General features: G+C 41.3%; 1 protein-coding gene across 2 annotated transcripts in view; it reads right to left on the reverse strand.

Annotated features, from left to right (window-relative positions):
• The window catches only part of LOC116047229 (ephrin type-A receptor 7), a 156,400-nt gene that overhangs the window by 12,848 nt on the left and 122,023 nt on the right, over positions 1-21,529 (reverse strand). For both annotated transcript variants that reach the window (XM_031295875.2, XM_035991463.1), the window contains exons 6-9: positions 17,686-17,810; positions 14,669-14,936; positions 12,977-13,085; positions 1,536-1,591 (exon numbers count right to left, since the gene is read on the reverse strand). In XM_031295875.2, coding sequence (XP_031151735.1) covers positions 1,536-1,591; positions 12,977-13,085; positions 14,669-14,936; positions 17,686-17,810 — 558 coding nt within the window. The remainder of the gene's footprint in view (positions 1-1,535; positions 1,592-12,976; positions 13,086-14,668; positions 14,937-17,685; positions 17,811-21,529) is intronic.

Raw genomic sequence — 21,529 nt, forward strand, 5'->3', positions numbered from 1 at the left:
TCCTTCCTCCTCTACTTTATTAATCACACACTCATTTATTCACGCTCTCTTTTACCCTGTCCTTCCGTCCTAATATATGGTCGAGGAATGTGTTTTTAAGAGTCTAGGAGGCGAACAGATGGGAGGAGAAAAAAAAATGTAATCAGGCTTTCAAGACACTCACTACTTCACACACTCCACTGCAAACCTGCAGCACCATCAGAGCATGTTGTAGTCCACAGCCACGGAACAGGAAGAGGACTCAAGAGAGTGTGTTGGATAAAGAAAACAAAAACATGTCTCTGTGCCTATTTATGTGAGTGTCCGTGTTTGAAAAGCGGGCCAAAAGAATTTGTGTGTGTGTGTGTGTGTGTGTGTATTGCGTGCTTGTCAGATGTTGGCATGTCTTTGGGCAGCTTTAATTCCCAGCCGCATGGCTTCAGCTCATTATTCATCAGGCATAGTGCTCCAAACCTCTCCACAGGGCTCAGCATGCTGGGAGATTAAACAACGCAATTGAGCACGCATGCACACACACACACACACACACACACACACACACACACACACACACACACACAGGAAGCTCTGAAATCACACATACATCCACTACGTTAGCAAAGCATTGGCATCCACACTTACACACAAACAGGAAGAGATATGTCAAACTACTTCCATTCTGTCACTGTCAAACAAAAAGGCCTATTGAGAGCTTTTTGAGCGGGGTTTTAGAAAAGCAGCATTTAAAATCGTGTACAACATATACAACAACAACAACAACAACATTTAACGTCTGTTCTCAGCACTCTTTGCTGCTGCCTGCCTTGTACTGGAGCTTTTACCCTCTTTCTCCTTCTCCCCTGCCCCCGTCTGCAGCTCTTTATCTTTCCCCTCCTCCTGATTTCAATCTCTCCCCATCAAACTCAGCCCGCACACACCACCTAATGGAGTGTGTCAGTGTGCTCAGAGTTGGCTAAGCATGCACTCAGAATTAAGAATTAATGCCATGGTGCTGCTTAATGCCTCAAAAGTCATGTGCAATGCACACGCATGTGTGTGTTCACATGCATTCCATCACATGGAATAGGAAAGACAAAGCATTTATTGACAGATTCTTCCCCCAATGCTAAGTTGCTCCCCGCACGCTGAATGTGGCTGTCCACTGCTCCTAATGTTGAGGATGGGTTAAATGCAGAGATTGAATTTCACTACATTGTACTATTGTATGTAAGTAAGTAAGTAAAGTTGATTTATATAGCACTTATCACAGACTCTCATAATCTTAAACTGGATCCTACAGATGATTTACTGAGGCAAGTAAAAAGAGAATTACAGTAATCCAAATGTTAGGAAACAAAGGCATGTATAATCATTTCTAACTCAGCATAAGATACACCCTCGAATTTTGCAATGTTTTGAAGTGTGTGAAGTATCTGACAAATAATACAATTTCTTCTCACACACACACTCTCTCACACACACACACACACACACACACACACACAAACAAACACACTATACTGTCCAGTAATAGAGTGATTACCGCTGTCACTTACACTGGAAGTAAAGTTCCTCGTCTCCCTCTTGAGAAGCTTTGCTGTAGCCGCACTGTCTGCAACGAGAAACAAAGAAAGGCATCAGACAGTGTTTTATCCCAACTGGCAGACACAAACAAATACAAGCATCAAATGCTGTTTATCTTACAACATAATAGATTATAAGGAATGTGCAAAAACTATGAGAAAGCGAAGACAAGAGTATTGACAGTGGAGATGGAAAAGATATGGAGAGGCATTCAGAAAGACCCCTGATGCGATGGCACTGATGAACAACAGAAGAATCTGAGGTTGAATAAGTGGAAATCCTGCCGGATTTGAATGAGCAAGTCACAGATACACACCGATAGGCCGAGAATTGACACACTATTGTTGTTTTAACCGGATGGAGTTTATATGAAAAAAGATAAACACATGCACACAGAGGGACAACGGTTCTTTCTACACATATGTGAACACTCTGTTATCTCTCATCCTTTGCCACCACATTGGACGAATGAGCTCTCTATGATCTGACTGCTGATGGCTTTTCGGCTTAGAAGAAAACTAGGCTTTTTGCGCACGCGCACGCGCACACACACACACACAGTAAGTGAGAGATTAACAAGTGATGAACAGACATTCTGGATGGCCAGCAACATGCTTACTTGGATTAGAGAGATGGATGAAAAACAAGACAAGAGAGATACAGCCAAGGAATTGAAGGTCTTTAGTACATCAGAAGTTCTTCCAACAAACAGAGTGCTGATCATATATATTCTAAATACATCCCAGATATATATGGATATACACGGTCATTAACAGCTACAATCTGAAAAACTCTTTGCAGCCCTCAGCAGCATTTTAGTTTATACATAATGTGTGGTTTATGACATATTTGTGCATGGGTTTATAGGTGCAAACATCATAACAACAATTGATTGTGGAACACAAATATTGTGGATGGTTACCATGTTTTCAGGGACTGATTGATGACTTTGGAGGTGGACAATCTGTACATAGGAAAGTCAACGAGTAAGGTTGTCCATGCATGTGTCTATAGACCGTGTGTGTGGGCATTTGTGTGTTTGAGTGAAATATAATATCTGCCCAGGGAGCCGTGCCTTAATGCGAATGTCAGAACACAGCACTTCACACAGAACCGGTGCACAGCTGAGAGGGAGAGAGAGAGCACAGGGAGCCTGATGAACCCACAGTGTGTGTTTTAAGCATGTGTGTTCCGGTTTCTTTATGTGTATGCACATGTGAATATATATGTGCAGGGTTATGCACATGTACGCGCAAAAGCTTGCGTGCATGCTTTTACAGGATTGCGAGTCTTTTTGCACGTGAGTGTTTGCATGGGGAGATGTGATAGAGGGTGAGGCTGACACATCCCTCATCCTGTGCAGCAGCAGGGTCTGAGACAAGGTCAGGACCCTGTCTGTCAAAACACACCAGCAGACACATGCAGCAGCGATCCTTAGGGCAGGAGATACCAGACAGGGGAGAAGAGATAAGGGAGCACAGCGGAAAGGGAGCGAGGGGGGAAAGGGAGAGAGATGAGGACAGAGGGCATGGCAGGAGAAACAAGATGCAAGAGACCTAACGGGGGAAAAGACGTAAGGGAGAAAATGGTTAACATGACAAGAGGATGAGGGCAAAGCCGGGGATAAATCATTAACAAAAAAATTGAGGAAGTCGGTAGATGGAGAGGCAGCGGAGGAAGTGACAAGAAAATAGGAGGTTACAGATAAGAGGATAATTGGGCAGAAGGGTATGCAAGGAAGAGAAATAGTTGAAGAGGCAAACAGAATATTCCATAAAGTGCACGATTAGGGGCAGAGGAAGAAGCAGAGAGAGAGAATATAAGGATGGTAGTGAGGAGTGAATGGATGCTAGAAATCAAAGAAGCAAAGCAGTGGTGAAAAACTGCAGTTACAGTATAGGACATACAGCAGGATGAGTTGCTGGAATGACTGAGCAAAACAGCAAGCAAAAGTACACAAATAATAGTTTTAAGGGACAAGTCAAGTGATATGAAGGATGTGAGGAGACAAGGAGGCAACTAAGCCTTGGAGAAAGGAAATATGGAAGAAAAAGAATAATTGGCAGGGCTGCATGAAGGCAAAGTTGCAAGACTTGATTCCATTTCCATTACTTCTTTTGAAATGTCACAGATGTGACAAAAATGAAATATCAGATGCAAAGTTGTTCTTTTTGGATGGGGGCTTCTTTTTGGGGTATAATTCAACGGTAACACTATCATATTTTCAGGTTAATTTTATATTGTGGCAGAATGCATTACTGAGGATATTGGGCCAAACAGCTTGACAAAAAAGGGACAAAAAAGATAAACTGTTTTGACTAATTCTCATTCTCTTGGTATCAGGAAAGATTGAGAAAGAAGAAAAAGAAGCACAGAGGTAGAGAAGAGATGGCAGGACAACTGGGAGGAAATGAAAAAAGGAGAAAAAGGTGGTAGTGGGGGTGGGGGGGGGAAGAGGGGAGTGCAGGCATGCCAGTGTACCTGGGCATCAGCTGTGTGAAGGGAGGAAGAGGAGAAAGAAGAGGAGGAGGAGGAAGAGTGGAGAAGGAGGTCGAAAGCAGCACCACGCTAGCAGGGGTTACATTGGAGGAGCTCGAGCAGACGCTGCTGGGAAAAAAACAAGGGAGGGGAGGGGGGATTGCCAATGTCAATTCTGGCTCTTTTCATAACTTTTAAAGATGGTCAGTCAACACAACTTTGGATTGATGAATAGATTCCTTTATTGATTCTAACCATTGTGATATGATGGATGCTGCCAAGAAAACATGCAAAAATGATGAAATATTCATAGACCACAAATACTATGAAAATATATATATATATATATATATATATATATATATATATATATATATATATATATATATATATATATATATATATAATATAATATAGAAATATATATTCTCTATTTTGAAAGTATATCCTGCGGGGTTTTTTTTAATTCTTTGCTAAATCAGTTCCAATTATTATGCTTTTGACTGGAATTCTGGACCAATTTTTAAATTTCACACTTCTGAAGAACCAGATGGCAGAAATAAATGTGTGGATGCCAAAACAATGAAGATTCTGGCCAAATTCTGTCACTATCAGTTCAGCCTCATGAAATGTTAATTTTGACAAGAATTGTCATCTTCGTTTTAGTCTTTGTTCTTTTAAGATTTTTGAAAATGCATTTCATTTCGAGTGCATAATTGTAATTAATGGAAAGGGTAGATTTACCTAAATGATAAAGTATTTTCTTTCCAACTGTCTGCATAACAATATAAAACTTAAAGGATAAGGCAAGTCATATTCAAATCGTCAACAAATCCCATAAAAAGACCAATGCAATGCGTTAGACCTCTCTACACTTTCTCAATTCCCTAGCATGTCTGTGGCACTCAGCCTTGAGCCCATTCCCTCCAATAAAGATGAAAAAACAAAAATACATGTATTTTCATTTAAAAAAAAAAAAAAAAGGCTCAGTCACTTCCTAAAACAGCTGGACATAAATGGTGCATTTGTTGGGGACTATTTTCTGCTGCAGATTTGGTGCTAAAAATTAACTACAATGCACATATTTTTTGTAATGCAGAAAACATGTCAGCCAATGCAATGGTGTGGCTCACTGATGTGTTAAACTGAACAATTGGCACTCTATGGTAGAGAAGAATAACATATCAGGCACTGACAACACAGACAGTATACTTTGCTGTACCATTGCTGGTTTTGGAGTTTGTTAATAAGAAAAATATAGAATCCGTTGGAAATCCATGACATTACAACATGGAAAAGAGATTTTTTTATCTAAATATGGAAAGGACTGTAGCTATAGAGTGTCTGTGAGATGGGTAGAGGATAGGAGGAGGTGATGATATCCTGAAATCATGATTTGGGCTTGTTATGACTGTGGTCATATTGTTCTTTGGTCTGCTGTGTGCCCTGTGTTTTTTCTTCTGTTGTGTTTCCAATTTCATATGCAAATTGGGGTGTGCCATAGCCGAAGCATGATTGGTGGAGAAGTTCAGGCCCGACCCTGTGATTGGCTGCAGCTGGGGAAGCCATCCAGTTATAAGGAGCCAAGATGGCGGCCGTCGGTGGGCAGCAGGCATTCCTCGTCCTCCTCATCTCCCAACCGGCCACGCTTTTGCTTTGTGTAACTTTGCTTTAGATTAGATATTGTTTTTGGTTTGTTTAGTAAGGTTGGACCTCCAATCTTGTTTTCTCCTGTTTTTGTTAGTTAGGGAGGTAAGTCTTTTGTAATTTGTTTTGCCCTTTTGTTTGTTAGGTTAGTTTTATCTCCCAGTCAGAATTGTTTTGTTTGTTATTTTGGTGGTAGGCCACCCTGAAGCCTTAAACGAATATATGTTATGTATATATTTTTTCGTTCTCTGTAAAATAAATAAGTTTGTTGATACATAACCACCTAATTGTTTGTGGCTACTTGGGAAAACGGGATGATGGGGCCTTTTCGTGTTGCGTCCTAGGCACCCCTAGACTGGGGCGTAACAGGCTGACAGAATTAGCACTAGCCTTATCTACTTATACACTATGCATCTCAATGGCAAATTCAAATGTTTTGCTCATTTTCAAGTACAAGCACGGGCCCACTCGCTCATGTTTTCAGAAAAGAAGATTAAAGCAGAAAAAGGAACGGATGCCATGTAAATGAAGCCTATTCACCACCTGCTCTTTCCTCTCCATACCTGAATTCTCCTCTAAAATAAAGTGCAGTTATGGAAATAATATGTATAATAGGTGAGAGAGCAGGAATAGAATCGGAGATGACAGGTGAGAGTGAAGCAGATAGGAATTAGGACAGCAGAAAGGTCAAAAAGGGGCAAAATACATGGAAATTGGGGAATTTCATGAAGCCACTTTTGTATAAGTTTATAAGATTCAAAACCTTTGTTTTCTTCCATTGCTGGGAGCTGCTCCTTAAAACAAGAGTGATTCCTGCTCAAGCATTGTCTCCCTTTTCTTGCACACAAGGTAAAGACATTATAGTTTTGGGTTAAGAATCATTAACAGGTCCATACTTAAGAATAGTAAGTGGCAACATATTTCCAAAACTAATACAGAGCCCTTTGGAATTGCAGCTTTCACATTTAAAATGGAAGATGTTCCTGTCTGCTGGTTGGGGGCTTTCTGAAACACGAAACCACTGATCTGTACGAGACACACAGGAAACTACAGCACAGTGCTTGAGACCTTTTCTCTTGGCCTGTCGATCTCTCCCGTGTCCCATTTTTTCCCCTTCGAATCATACTTGTCACTGTGTCGCCAAGAGTCAATGGCCCTATGAAATGACCCTCTGCTTTACTTCCCGCTTTTTCCTTTCTTCGTGATCTCTTCTCCATCTCCCACTGCTAATAACTTCTTACTCGCTTACAATACATAGACATACACACACACTAGATCAGAAGACACACACATGCACGCTGGTGTGGCCAGTGAAGGGTAAAACAATCCCCATCGCACTGACCAGTCAAGCCTGGGCTTCCTGGAGAATGTTTGAGCAATGCCCTGGAACTCTAGCTCTATCAAAGTCTGTCAGGCACCAATGGACTCTGTGTGTGTGTGTGTGTGTGTGTGTGTGTGTGTGTGTGTGTGTGTGTGTGTGTGTGTGTGTGTGTGTGTAAGTGATGAGATAAAGTGTCAATATAAGGTATTAAAGAGAGGAAAATACAAAGTACTCATTCCCTTTTGTCCCATCATAATTTTCCCAATATTTCAAGCTGTGGGTTCAATAAGAAATGTGTTTAAATACTTTGTATTATCTTTACAATGCTGAAAATAGCGCCTTGTAAAGGTCTGGACATTTATTCCTCAATGACTTTCACCTTGTCCACTGTTACAGGTGTAAGACCCAAATAAAGGACATGATATCACCAAACAAGATCAGAAGTCAGTACGGTAGCCTGGATGCACAGATTGACACAGTAAATCTAAAAACACTACCGGTACTATTCAGAATCATCAACCGGCACAAATACTGGAAAATACGACAGTGCTGCATTCTGTCTATCACATACCTTTACATAGAAAACAAGAGGCAAGTAAGCTGGTGTGTTTTGGACTACATAGAGGCACAGCCAACCTGCTGACACATACTTACATTAAAAGTGAGAACTGGCTTTTCTGATAATGTGGGTTTCCATAAATGCAAATGCATGACTCAAATGCATGTGACTGCCTGTGTCCGTGCCTTCATGTGTGTGCATGTGTCTGTGTGAGCAGGCAGATTGATGTAACCGAGACCCCACCAGCTGTAGCCGGGAGCTGGCTGTCTTTGCAAACACGAGAGCATGGTAATTGAGGCATCAAGCCATTCCCCTCTTTGTCTCTATGCAAAACATGAAGAGCAAGTTAATGGTCCAGCAGCGATGAACAATGGAGACCACTTGCAATGAATGCAGTGATGGAAATAAAGGAGAGAAAGATAAGCATTATTATTTATTACTAGACCGCACACGAGGAGATGACGCTGCCTTCCCTCAAAGCAACGGTGTATTTAAATACTTATGTGTGTTGTACACTGAGAGTAAGCACATTTTTGTAATTTCTGTTTTTCTACTGCAGTGATGTTGCTTTCATACGGCTGTGTGCTGCATGTAAGTACATCTATTCCCGTATATTCAAAAACAGCACCACTTTGTATGGTGCTGCAGGTAGTGAATAAAACCCATTTCTACACCCGGTTGACTCCATCATTGGACTGTTTGTGTCTATCTCGAATCGGTCTGGTGGTCTCTATACTGTATGTCACAATCCCCTCTTTATACAGGTAGCTGTGGAATAGGCCTGCTTTGCTTTATCATGATGAGAGGTGGCACCTATGTAGATCTGTGTGTGTGTGTGTGTGTGTGTGTGTGTGTGTGTGTGTGTGTGTGTGTGTGTAGAGGACAGAACAAAAGAATACACACAAACTATTGTTTTGTTTTAATGTATTCAAAAATCTCCCTGGACAAATATCAATTGAATGCCAGCCAAATGATATTAAAAAACAAACCCCAATTGTTTCCTGGTCATGTGTGTAACTGTGTGGGAGTAGATATGGGCCCCCTACCTATGCGCTTGCATTTGTGATGGAATGTACACTATAAATTGTGTGAGCGTGTGTGTCTGTATGTGGGAGTGTGTGAGGCGAGCTGGCAGAATATAGAATTGGACAGGAGTCAAAGAGCAAAGTGGTTGGAACGACAAGCAGAAATGCACTCTCGCCCCCTTCATCTGCTCAGCTGAATAAAACATGCAAGTATACAGCAAAATATACTCAATAAACAAGACAAGGAAACATGCATTAAAGCGCCTGAGATGATGTAAAATAGCAGCACTGAAATGAAACAAAGCTATGCTACAATGTATTAAGTATCTGGTTGACTGATCGCTCAATTGTGTGCAACTTTCAGTAGGACCATAAACTTCAATTAGTTTATGTGATCCTTGCCGCAAAGACTGACAAAAGCAAAAACAAGGCTTTCAATTATTATTCAAGTTTTGTCTATATTGTCTTGAGTATCATACAGGACAACTGCCGGCACTGATTTGCATATGAGCCCCAAACACAAACTTTTGAAGTAGTCAAACATCGGTAAATGTTTCTCTAATGAAATGTCCCCACAGCTAATGCTACTAACAGAAATGAGTCCTATTTCATGTGGATATTTAACTTTAATAAGTGCAGGCCTATTAGGTGCAATAGTCACTCTTAAAGGGGAACCTTGCCCGTTTAAAACCAGCTTTGTGTCATCATTGTGTGGGCAGTGCGTTTAGATGAACGGTGTAGGGCTTCCCTCCGTGGTGCCAGTTTTGCACCATCCAGCGGATCTCGGCAGACCTTCGCTGCTCTGCTCTGCGGGGAGCTCCGTCCATTGGCAGCACAGAGGGAAGAATGAACGGTGTTTGTTCATCTAAACACAGCCATGACACAGAGCTGAATTTAAATCAGCAAAATATTTTTTTTAAGCACCAGCCAAAACTCTGTTGGTTGCTTCACTCTTTAGCCCATTCAGAAGTACTACTGTAGCAACTATGCTGTAATTGCTGGAAAATGTGTAGCAATGTCTAATAATTACCTGAGGCTACAAAACTAATTTAAAACATTAGGCGTGTATCTTTAAACTGTCGTACTTTACATTATTAAAAATGATGCTATCATAACACATACTGGCTTGCTTGACCTAATTTTACATTGGGTCATTACAATCCATGCCCTTTAGTTCTCAAATGTTCCAAAATTGAATTGTACCAGGCTGCTCCTTTAAAGTAGAAATAAAGAAATAAAGCTTCTTACATTGCTTGCTACAGTCTCAATGGTTACCACAAAACTCTCTTTATTTAATAAGACTGCAGCAGTATGCTGAAAGGTCACAGTAACAGAGGAAGTTGTAATTACCTGGAATTCCAACCATTTGTTTTAAGTTAAATACCTTAGTTGTCTCTCATCTTATTTGGCATTACAGGCAGAAACTAAAGCTCTGCAAACCTGTAGTGAGGACATCAAGGAAGTGGACCAGTGAGGCTGTGGAGGATCTCCAGTCGTGTTTGGATTCTACTAACTGGGATGTGTTCAGGACTGCTACCAACAGTCTGGATGAGTACACAGAGGCTGTGACGTCATACATCAGCTTCTGTAAGGACTGCTGTGTTCCATCAAGCGCCAGGGTGAGTTACAACAATGACAAACCCTGGTTCACAGCCAAACTCAGAAGGTTAAGGCTGGCTAAGGAAGAGGCGTTCAGGAGTGGGGACAAAGACAGATTTAAAGAGTCGAAGTACAAGTTTAGCAAGGCGGTGAAGGAGGCTAAACGACGGTACTCTGAGAAGCTCCAATGCCAGTTTTCAGCTAACGACTCTGCGACTGTCTGGAAAGGACTTAGGCAGATCACCACCTATAAGCCTAAAACCCCCCCACTCCTTCAATGACCGACACCTAGCCAACGACCTGAACGAGTTCTACTGTCGATTTGAAAGACAAAAGGACAGTCCTGACACCATCCCCCACGACACCTCCCTACAGCTACAGCCACTGTGCATCACCTCCACCTCCCCCACCTCAGCAGGGTCCTGGGCCTCCCCACCAATGCCCTCCTTAAAGGTCCCCCCCTCTGCCCCCCCACCCACCTCAGTGACAACTCTCTCCATCCACGAGAGGGACGTCAACAGACTCTTTAGGAGACAGAACCCCAGGAAAGCTGCTGGACCGGATGCTGTCTCCCCATCAAGCTTGAAGCACTGCGCTGATCAGCTGTCTCCAGTGTTCACAGACATTTTTAACACCTCACTGGAGACATGCCACGTGCCAGCCTGCTTCAAGACCTCAACCATAATCCCTGTCCCCAAGAAGCCAAGGACCACAGGACTTAATGACTTCAGACCCGTCGCCCTGACCTCTGTGGTTATGAAGTCCTTTGAGCGCCTTGTGCTTTCACACCTCAAAGACATCACCAACCCCCTCCTGGACCCCCTGCAGTTTGTCTACAGAGCCAATAGGTCTGTAGATGATGCAGTCAACCTGGCCCTCCACTACATCCTCCAGCACCTGGACTCCGCAGGAACCTACGCCAGGATCCTGTTTGTGGACTTCAGCTCTGCCTTTAACTCCATCATCTCAGCTCTGCTCCAGGAGAAACTCTCCCAGCTAGGCGTGCCTGACTCCATCTGCAGGTGGATCACTGACTTCCTGTCTGACAGGAAGCAGCATGTGAAGCTGGGGAAACATGTCTCCGACTCACAGACCCATCAGCACCGGATCGCCCCAGGGCTGTGTTCTTTCCCCCCTGCTCTTCTCCCTGTACACCAACAACTGCACCTCCAGTCACCAGTCCGTCAAGCTTCTGAAGTTTTTGGACGACACCTCCCTCATCGGACACATCTCTGATGGAGACGAGTCCGCCTACAGGTGGGAGGCTGACCACCTGGTGACCTGGTGCAAGCAAAACAATCTAGAGTTCAACGCTCTAAAGACAGTGGAGATGGTTGTGGACCTGCCCCCATCACCCTCTGTGGCTCTACAATTGACACTGTGGAGTCTTTCCACTTCCTGGGAACTATCATCTCCTAAGATCTCAAGTGGGAGCTGAACATCAGCTCCCTCGTCAAGAAAGCACAACAGAGGATGTACTTCCTGCGGCAGCTGAAGAAATTCAACCTGCCAAAGACAATGATGGTGCCAATCTACACAGCCATCATCGAGTCCATCCTCACATCGTCCATCACCATCTGGTACGCTGCTGCCACTGCCAAGGACAAGGGCAGACTGCAGCGTGTCATTCGGTCTCCAGAGAAGGTGACTGGCTGAAATCTGCCGCTGCTCCAGGACCTATACGCCACCAGGACTCTGAAGCGTGCTGGAAAGATTGTGGCCGACCCCTCCCACCCCAGATACAAACTCTTTGAGACACTCCTCTCTGGCAGGAGGTTGAGGTTCATCAGGACCAAAACCTCACGTCACATGAACAGCTTTTTCCCCTCCGCCACTAGCCTTATTAACAAGGCCCGGAAACCACCCTGACTCTCCACCCCTGGCTCTTCATGCCACTGTTCTCTCTCTGCTGTAATGCTCTTTGCTCTTTATTTTTTATTTATATCTTTATTTATTCTTTATTTTTAATTTAATACATACTGTGTACATATACTTATATTGTTTATACCTATACTTATATTGTTTAATATTCCATCTAGAGAATGTGTGACGTGCACCAACAACACCAAAAGAAATTCCTTGTATGTGTTAAAAAACATACTTGGCAATAAAACCCTTTCTGATTCGGATTCTGATTGGATCTTGTTTTCAAAATGTAGTCAAAAAATGAATTTGGACTGTCCACTCTTTATTGTGAAAAGCACAAAAGAGTTTTGAACTCTCTTTAGTGGCAACTATGGGTCTGAGTATACCATATGACAGCTGTTATACAAGCGAACCTGCTTTAACCTCTCTCTCATCTTCTTTGCTGCTTCACAATTCCCACTTCTCTATGTGAAAACTAATTAGATAGAAAAGAACTATGAACTCCTAGCCAAGAAAACGATCAAAGAAGGTTTTGACCCTGCCAACGTTTTACCCTCGACACAGACCACCATTATCAGTCTGACTTCTTTATGTTGCATATTAAATGATGAGTCTAACTGGTTACCGTGTAAGCCATTCTCTCGCCGTCGCTGCACATTCCTTTCACAGAGGGAACTCCTCTTGTCACTGGATTACTGTAATCTGGATTTAACAGAGTATCGTGTGACAGTTGACTGAATATGTGATTGAGTCTATGAGTGTTTGTACACATGCGCATGTCCGTGTGTGTTTGTGTAACATGCAGAGGGTATTAAAATCTTAGAATGACAGAATGAGCCATAGGGATAATGTAATATATGATGGTGGATAATGCATGTTTTTACGACTGTTTATATATATATATATATATATATCTACCTCCTCCAGATGAGCAGGCCAACTCCCATGGAGAGCAGCATGATCAGGGCGGCCACGGACACGACGACAATGATCACCACTGGACTCTGTTCACTGGACGCCAGTGCCACTGGAAATGACAAAACACTCGCTCATTGCACATATGAACAAAAACACACACCTTAGCTGAAATGGGTGTGCAACAAATAGCTGGGCAAAGAACTACACGCTTGCCATCACTCCATAAAAACACAATTTAACACACCAGCATGCAGTGCACATACTGTACATTCAATTACTGTATATTAGATGTGAACAAGAACAATAGATGAGATCAAATAATAAGGCAATGACCTTTAGGGGCAAATTCATTTAACAGGAAGTTGATTAGAGTGGAGGGTAAACTGATGTTTTCCTATTTTCAAAAGCCAAGACCTCTTCTACATTATTAATATTATACTTGACCCTCCTATATTACACAGTTTGAAAGCGTTTTCATACACTCTGCTTCACTAAAATGACTCAAAGGAACAGAAATGATATGACACCATGTGTTTCAGTACTACACAGTATACTGTCAATCACGTTACATTAACTTCATCCACAGATGGCAGTTTGGCAAGTTTGCCAGAATTGTAGATTTTCACATTTCCATTTTTTATAAGCAATTTAAAAACTTCTCATCCATGTTGGTTTAAAAGTTAAGGGTTGTTGATGACCCTGCAATCACTTGTACAATTATTAAAAACAGTAATAGTTTTGTAATCTGCTGTTACCGAGGTAAAAAACTAAATTTGAACCTCAACAGATCTGCAATATTTACGATCCTGGGACACAGCACAGCAGGCACTAGCTAACAGTTATCTTCACAAAACTGAAAATTAATCTTCAGCACCACAATGTAAACACTTCCTAAAGAACATGAATTTCCCCCCTCTGTACTGAAGCTGTACACCCACCCATTGTTTGCTTCCAATCAACCTACAAATACTTATAGTCACTTAATGCATTATTCACTTGACAGATAAATGTCATATTCATGTTATTGAGGTTGATGATAATGTATTGTTAGTATTGTATAAAATCTGTTTGCATGCCTGCGTTTTGTACGTGGCCACTAGAGGTTTCTGTGTTGCTGCATTGTAAGTGTGTCAGGTCATCACTCATTTGACTCTTGATCTAGCCTGAGGCAGATGAAGCTAACTGAATATGCATTATCCCAAAAAAGTTATTGTGCAACTAAGAGCACTCACCCTAAAGCAAAACAAAGAAGTGTGACACAATTTGTTTAAAAACAAATACATAATCTGTAAAACTGGTCTTTGGCCAACTGTAGAAGATTTTTGTGCAGGGCAACTCTCGGGTGAAATAGACTTTGAATGCTCAACAAATCCCTTTCCTGGGTAAATAAAAGGTTTAAAACAAAGGATTCATGAGATGACACAAGGGACATGGTATCAACTTGCACAAAGGAGAAACATTTCACAGTTTACTAGTAAAATCTTCACACATAATCTCAGACACAGTCACTTCCCATTCTTTGTCTCTTCCCATTTCTCTCTCACTCTAGCCACACGGTTAATTGTGTGGGCTGGCCAGGTGCCTATACAAACCCCCTATCCCAATCTGCCTGGCGGTGCTGAGAAGAGGCAGTGAAGAGAAAGTGAGGAGGAGAAAGGGGGGGGGAGGAGGAGGCGTAAAACGGCTACTCACACTCGCCAAGTGTCTGTAGCTCCAGGGGAGTGCTGTACGCTCCGTAGTCGATGGGAGGTGGAGAGGAGGACGATGAAGAAGAGGAAGAAGTAGAGGAGGACGAGGAGGCAGAGGATGATGACAAAGGGGAGGAGGACAGGGATGAGGAGGGGGCCGGTGTGGAGAAAGGGCGGATGAGGAAGACATATGTGGTGCCAGGTTTGAGGTTGTTGACACTGATCCGTGTGGCGGCGGTCTTCACAGTAGAATAACTCTGATCCTTTTGTTCCTGCGGAGACAGAAAGTGAAGTGAGACATGGAGAAAACAAAGGAGGAGGAGTGCGACGAGTAGGTGGAATCCACTTGTGAGATGCCTTGTTCATTTTCATGGCACAGTTTGTAATGCTGGGAGACGTGCGAGACGATTCAAAGAGTCAGACAAAGTTTTCAGACAAGCTGAGGAGTCCGACTTCTTTAAACTGCTTTCAATAAGTATCACTCTCTGCTTTGGAAGTAAATTATGAAAAACCTTGGTAATAAAAGCATGGCTCTATTCATTAGAGAGATCTTTAGAAAACAAATCAAAGATGGTGCTCATTTGTTTCTGTCTGTGAGAATGACTCACTCACACAAGTGGACACAATGGGGGCAGTGAGTAGGTGACACATTAACATAATCACTCCACTTGTTGTCTGATATGTTTGTTTTTGCCTGCGTTCCCTTTCCCACCTTGTTTCAACAAATAGTCCTTATTTTATCTATCTTTATCATGCCTCTGCATGTCAACAATATCACTTCAATTGAAGTTGAGCTTCTATTACAGCTTTGATGATAAATCAGATTTAATAGTCACGGTAAAGCAAGTGAAAGAGTAAGTTTTTGAGTGTGCACAAAGCTACTTGTATGATCTTTATTGCTTTTTAAAGGGATGGAGCAGAACGAACGTCAGCGAGAGGGACGCAGGCAGAATGAAATAAAGAGATGAAATGAGTGACTCCTGTGGAGTGAGCTAATATAGTATGTGACACTGAAGAGATGGACATGGGAGGATGGTGAGGAAAACACAGAGCCCCCAGAAATGATTGGTCACAGATGACACTTTGTTATACCAAGTTATGAATAAACAGTGAATTAATCATTATTAGTCTCACCATTGTTCGTCATTAATGTCGTCACAATGTGTTATTTGTTGTGATCCAGATTAAACAGATTTTACATACGCATACAGAAATATGTGGGTTCATACTGTAAAGCTGCATCCTGATACAAAAATAGAAGGAAAAGGCTATACACTGACTAAGCAAAGCCATATTTCATACTTTAATAGGCTTATTGCTGCAGTGTAGTTGTATTGCCTTTTCATTTTGTGGCCTGTTACCAATTTTCCTTTCTTTTTATCACTGTGCTCTTACAAGCATCTTTCCACCAAGTCATCTTCCCCTCATCTGTCCCTAATACCATCTCTAACCTTTTCTCTCCCTCAGTTATCACACAGGCACTTCATTCTTTCAAAACGCTCTGCTGTATACCTCTTGTTATCTCCTCTCTTTCCTCAAGTCTTTCCTCACCCACCCCTCCTCTCCTCTGAATCTTTTTTTCTTCTTCTAAAGACGTGGGAGTAGAACAGTGAGGAGCAGGGCTTTATTAAATATGGCGAAGCATAGAGAAGAGAAGGAGGTGTGAAAATGGGTTTGAGTGTGACACAGCCAAATACAAAGACCTGCCAGAAAATGCAGCCTATGAAAATGGAGATGTGTAAGCGTGACAGCTGTGATTTACGTGCATGACAGATTTACTGTGAATACTGGTTTGTCACGATCTGACTAAGTGCTATAGTAAATGAGCGTGATAAGGCCGATGAAATTACACTGGTATCCATAAGAGCAAAAGAAAATGTGTCAGTAACATGGACTCAGGGTTATACATAATTGGCCCTTGAAATGCACTAAAAATACATCTCAGTATTTAGCAGTTCAAGGCAATGATTTAATCTTATGGAAAGGGTTGTAAAAATACCACTTCTGATTTGCTCCAAAGTCACACAACACAACAGCAGTCAGTATATCACTTCCCCTTGTTACCTTTGTTGAAAGTTTCTATTCACCTTAAAGTTTTCATCACCAATGTTAGCATGGTTTACCAAAACAAAAGGAAACATGAAGATTATTTGAATGTCTATGCTGTCACCATGGATACCAACTGGACCCCGAATGATACTGGATTTTCAATTTCAATACCGATTTTTATATTTAAGAGTTTTAAAAAAAATCTAATACTTATACAGTATACTGGCTGTTAATTGTTGTTTTTACAGAAACATATACCATTAAGAAAAATAATATCTAATAATATATAAAAAATAACAAATCATTAAAAAGGGTCCACCATCAATGTTACACAAGAAGTTCAGTTTACTCGTCATGAGGAGTTCTACCTCAGACTGTGAAAGCAGCTTAAGGGAGGATCTAATGAAAGACACTATTGAGTTGCATTATTATACAGTATGAGACACTTTTTAAGCTTTCGGTCTCTGCTACTGTGATTTTAACCGTTTATTTCTCTTGTGAGTCCCATAACTTTATGGAAGCGCAAGACTAAATCACTGTAGTATCACTGTAGTATCTACTGTAGTATCTACTGTAGAATGTGGTTATCAAAGAATTGTGACCAAAACACATACAGAGCAGAATATTTTACACATAATAATTAACCTATCAGTGCTCTCTGGTACACAAAACCATGTTATAGTGACACCGTTTTCCCATTTGCCTCAAACTTTTCTTTGGCACCAATACTGATAAATCAGTAAAAGGTTAACATTGTAAAATAAAATCAGCCATGTTGTATCATATGGGTTCTAATACCAAAGGGACAATATTCAAAAACATATTCCTTTAACTTTTATATTCCTTAATTTCTTCCCTCCATTTGGTTGCTGGACTTTTTTATACACAATTTATATCAAGAATAAACATGACAAACTAAGGTTAGTGATGTAGCAGAAAAACATCAGTGAAAAACAATAACAGTGGATTTACCTTCTCATAGTATTTGACCTCATATTCAGTGCGGCTGCTGTTTGGGTAAGACGGCTCCCTCCACACCAAGGTTATGCTCTTCTGCTCGATCTTCTCCGCTCGCAGATCACTGATCAGAGATGGCGCTACAAAGACGAGAAGATAGAGAGAGAAAGAAAAGAGATGAGTTTGGGGATTACAGTCTAATTCAATATAAATACAATGGCTCGAAGAGTTTTCTTGAGAACATCAGAAACCGTCTTTCTCTGCTGCATTCCCAGTTTTTACACAAAGCTTGATGGTGCAGGCAAAGGTCAAGGGAGGAAGACAGTGAATTCTCTTACAAGGAGGATTTTGCCAAAAAGCAGGCATTGATATATACAGTATACCCTACTGTATTCACAGATCTAAGATGAGAGGGCAAAGGAAGAAGGAAGCAAATATGGATTGTGGGCATAAGAGGACAGTGGGGGAAGTCCAACAAGGATGTCAGGAGAGAAGAGGAACAAAGGGAGTGAAAGTACGTGGACTTTGCAGGTAGCAGAGAGGTAACGGATTAATTATTGAAGCTGAGCTGTGTCAGAGCAAGCAGCTTCATCGCACTCCATGAATGGACAAACACTGTGTGCGTGTGTGCGTGTGTGTGTGTGTGTGTGTGTGTGATTGAACAGGGCCTGGATTGGTAGATGGATACAGAGACTCCGTCAGTTAGCCTGGACTCCTTCTTTCCTCTCAGAGTCTCTCAATTAAACTGACATCAGAACTTTTTCTGACTCAATCTAGAAGAGCCGCAGTGAAATTGAGCCTGACAGATATTTCATCTCTTATTGATCACAATAGAGGAACAAAATTGAAGATGAATTATACCGTACAAAGCTTTCCAAATTTAGATGCAGTGTGTAATGGCGCAGCTCGCTAAGCAAACAATTTCATTACTGAGAAAAGATCAGTTCTTTGTTTTTCTGTCAACAAATGACAGGCAGCACATAGTATGATAATCGGCAAGCACCACCCACTCTTGCTTAAGTGCTAATTATGCTGTGTATAATGAAGTAGCAAAATAGGTTGTCACTCCAAAATACTAAGAAAAATAAAGGGGTGCAGTTAGCTTAGTGAAAAGGCCTTTATGTTTGGGAGGAGCGCTGACATTAAGGCCATTAGGGTTAATTTTAGTGGCAGGGGAGTGTAAGGGGGGTTTCCTGTCATCTTTTTTGTACTGGATTAAAATTATTGCTGTTTTTCACTTAAACCTTTCAATGTAATTCAAAAATACATGATCCTCAGGATTTTCTATGACATTAAAGTCACTTTTCCTTATCTCTTGACATTTCTTTCTATCCCTGATTGTCTTCTGTTTTTATTCTATCCTTTCTCATTCTCCTCTCAGTCACCCCATCAGTTGACGGCTTCTCTTTCTTGCTCTTCTCACTTCCTGCTCATCTCCTTCCTGACCTTTAACCACCAATTCATCTCTTTCCTCTGTGAAAACAGCCCCACCCACCCACACACCCGCCCACCCACCCACCCACCCACCCACCCACACACCCACACACAGCATCTGTGCAGCTCCTTCAGTCTTCTTGAACAGCAGGATAATAAAGTCATTTTAGGCAGCAGATCAAAGAAACACTCAATCTGTCTCTCACTGTCCGTTTCTATCTGTGTGGGTTTTTTATGTCTGAAAACAGGTATTATCCATTATTCATGGTGACTCCTGTGAATTTTTGTATCACTGCATTTTATGACTGCCCAATCAAGCAGAATAGAGAAGGAAGAAAATCCAGGCCGAATGATAGACCAGCATGTGTGTATGTGCATGTGTGACTGTGCGTGTCTGTGTGTCTCTAAATTTGTGTCCAGTAGGAAAGTGGCTCGGTCCTTAATAAAAAAAAAAGTAAGTAAAACTGCAATTCCGAATCATAAAGTGAAATCTAGTGAGCAGGTTAACAATTCAACATGTCATTTTTATTAAAATAAATGATTCACTTAGGGTTAGGATTCAATAACAATGAGCCTTTGCAGTTAGGCATCATTGTGTCAATTCTGTTCAGGCTAATGTTTATATGATTATGTAAATAAAACAAAACATGATATGATATATAGGCACAACACCTAGTTAGAATTACCCAAAGAGTCTGACTAGTTGCACATTTTTCTTGTGTTTCTTATCTTTGACAAGATAAAGTAAATGCAGTTTGGTGCCCATTATTATTTACAGAAAAGTAGAAATAAAATACCTGAAATAGTATATGAAAACATAACTGGTTTAGTTTGAGAGGGCACTTTAATGTTTGATTTGCATTAAAACAATAATTCCATGCCTGAATGTGAAAAAACTTTAAAATAAATAAATATTCAGTGTTCAGAAAAAGCTAATTGTTCCAGTTAGTGGCATTTTGAAAGTATGAACACTTTGCTTTAAGGCATCCAGTCATTGTAATATACCCACATAATGCAACATAAGCGACAGACATAAACAGTAAGCTGTAGGGGGAGGGGAGTTGTAGGAAAAAAGAAAGACACTGAAGGAGAAGGAAAGATGCTAATTAACAATATACAGGAATGTATAAACACTTGCAGAGCGATTAATCTTTATGATTAATGAATATGTACAGGCATTTATTATATAATGTAGAGGAAATAGACTGGAGCCTAGCTCATGAAAAAATAAAGCAATTACTCCCACAGTACATGAAGGGGGGGGGGGGATGAGACGAGACAAAGGACAAACAAACAAATTTAGAAAAAGAGAAAGGTGCTAGGTAGTTGATGAAATGAAAGGTTAAAGTGAAAGTTTAGTTCTAACAGACACCCTTCCTTTCTTAAAATCCCTGCCACCCAAACACAAAGAGAAACTCAGTCTAACTGAACCAAGAGCAAGGTGTCAACCTACTCACCCCATCTAGAACTGCAGGCTATTGTTTGCTTCTTTTTCCTTCCTTGTGTGTTGAATTATGCATAGGACTGGTGCCTGCCTCCACACCAACCAAATGGCATCACAGCTTAATCTGACACATACAAATCAGGTGAGCATGAGTTCTCTATTGATACACACACACACACACACACACACACACACACACACAATACCCCAAAGTCTTAAATACAAAAGTAATGCACTGGTTAAAGTGGCGTTAAAATGTGCCAGACAGAATCAGAGTCTAAACTGTGAGTACAATTTCTAAACCCTTGAGGAATTTACTACAGAAGAAGAAGAGATACTTTATTGATCCCCAGTGGGAAAATTACATTTTTACACTCTGTTGATACATAACACTTTACACACAGGCCCGAAACACACACACACACACACACACACGCACAAACAGGACCTATACATGCGCTAATTGGAGAGATGTCCACGTGAAGGGGCTGCCCATGAAGGGTGCCTCGAGCAGTTGGATGTTCGGTGCCTTGGTCCGTACGGGGAGTTGAACCGGCGACCCTCCGGTTCCCAAGCCACGTCCTTACAGACTGAGGTACCACTGCCCCAAACAGCACATATACCGTAAGTGTGATACAATATGTACACTAATACATATCAGACTTTCATATTAAACTGGAAGGGGCCTTTCATTAAGCCAAAAAAAAAAAAAAAAAAAAAACTTCTTTCGTAGCTTCTAAAACATATTTACTAATGAAATTATGAAGAAATGCGAATTTGAATTTGCCATTTCATTATCTACCATATTGTCTAGAAAATGTCTCCTAAGAAAAAGCGGATATAATAGTTTACAAGACATACACACACAATCAGTTGGCATAAGTGCAGCTACTGTGCGCCCACCACTTCAACACACACACAGCACAAACAAGAGTGTATGGCAGCAAATGGCAGGTAGTGCTGGTTTTGGCGTTTCATTTG

The sequence above is a fragment of the Sander lucioperca genome, chromosome 14 (assembly GCF_008315115.2).
Source record: "Sander lucioperca isolate FBNREF2018 chromosome 14, SLUC_FBN_1.2, whole genome shotgun sequence".
NCBI lineage: Eukaryota > Metazoa > Chordata > Actinopteri > Perciformes > Percidae > Sander > Sander lucioperca.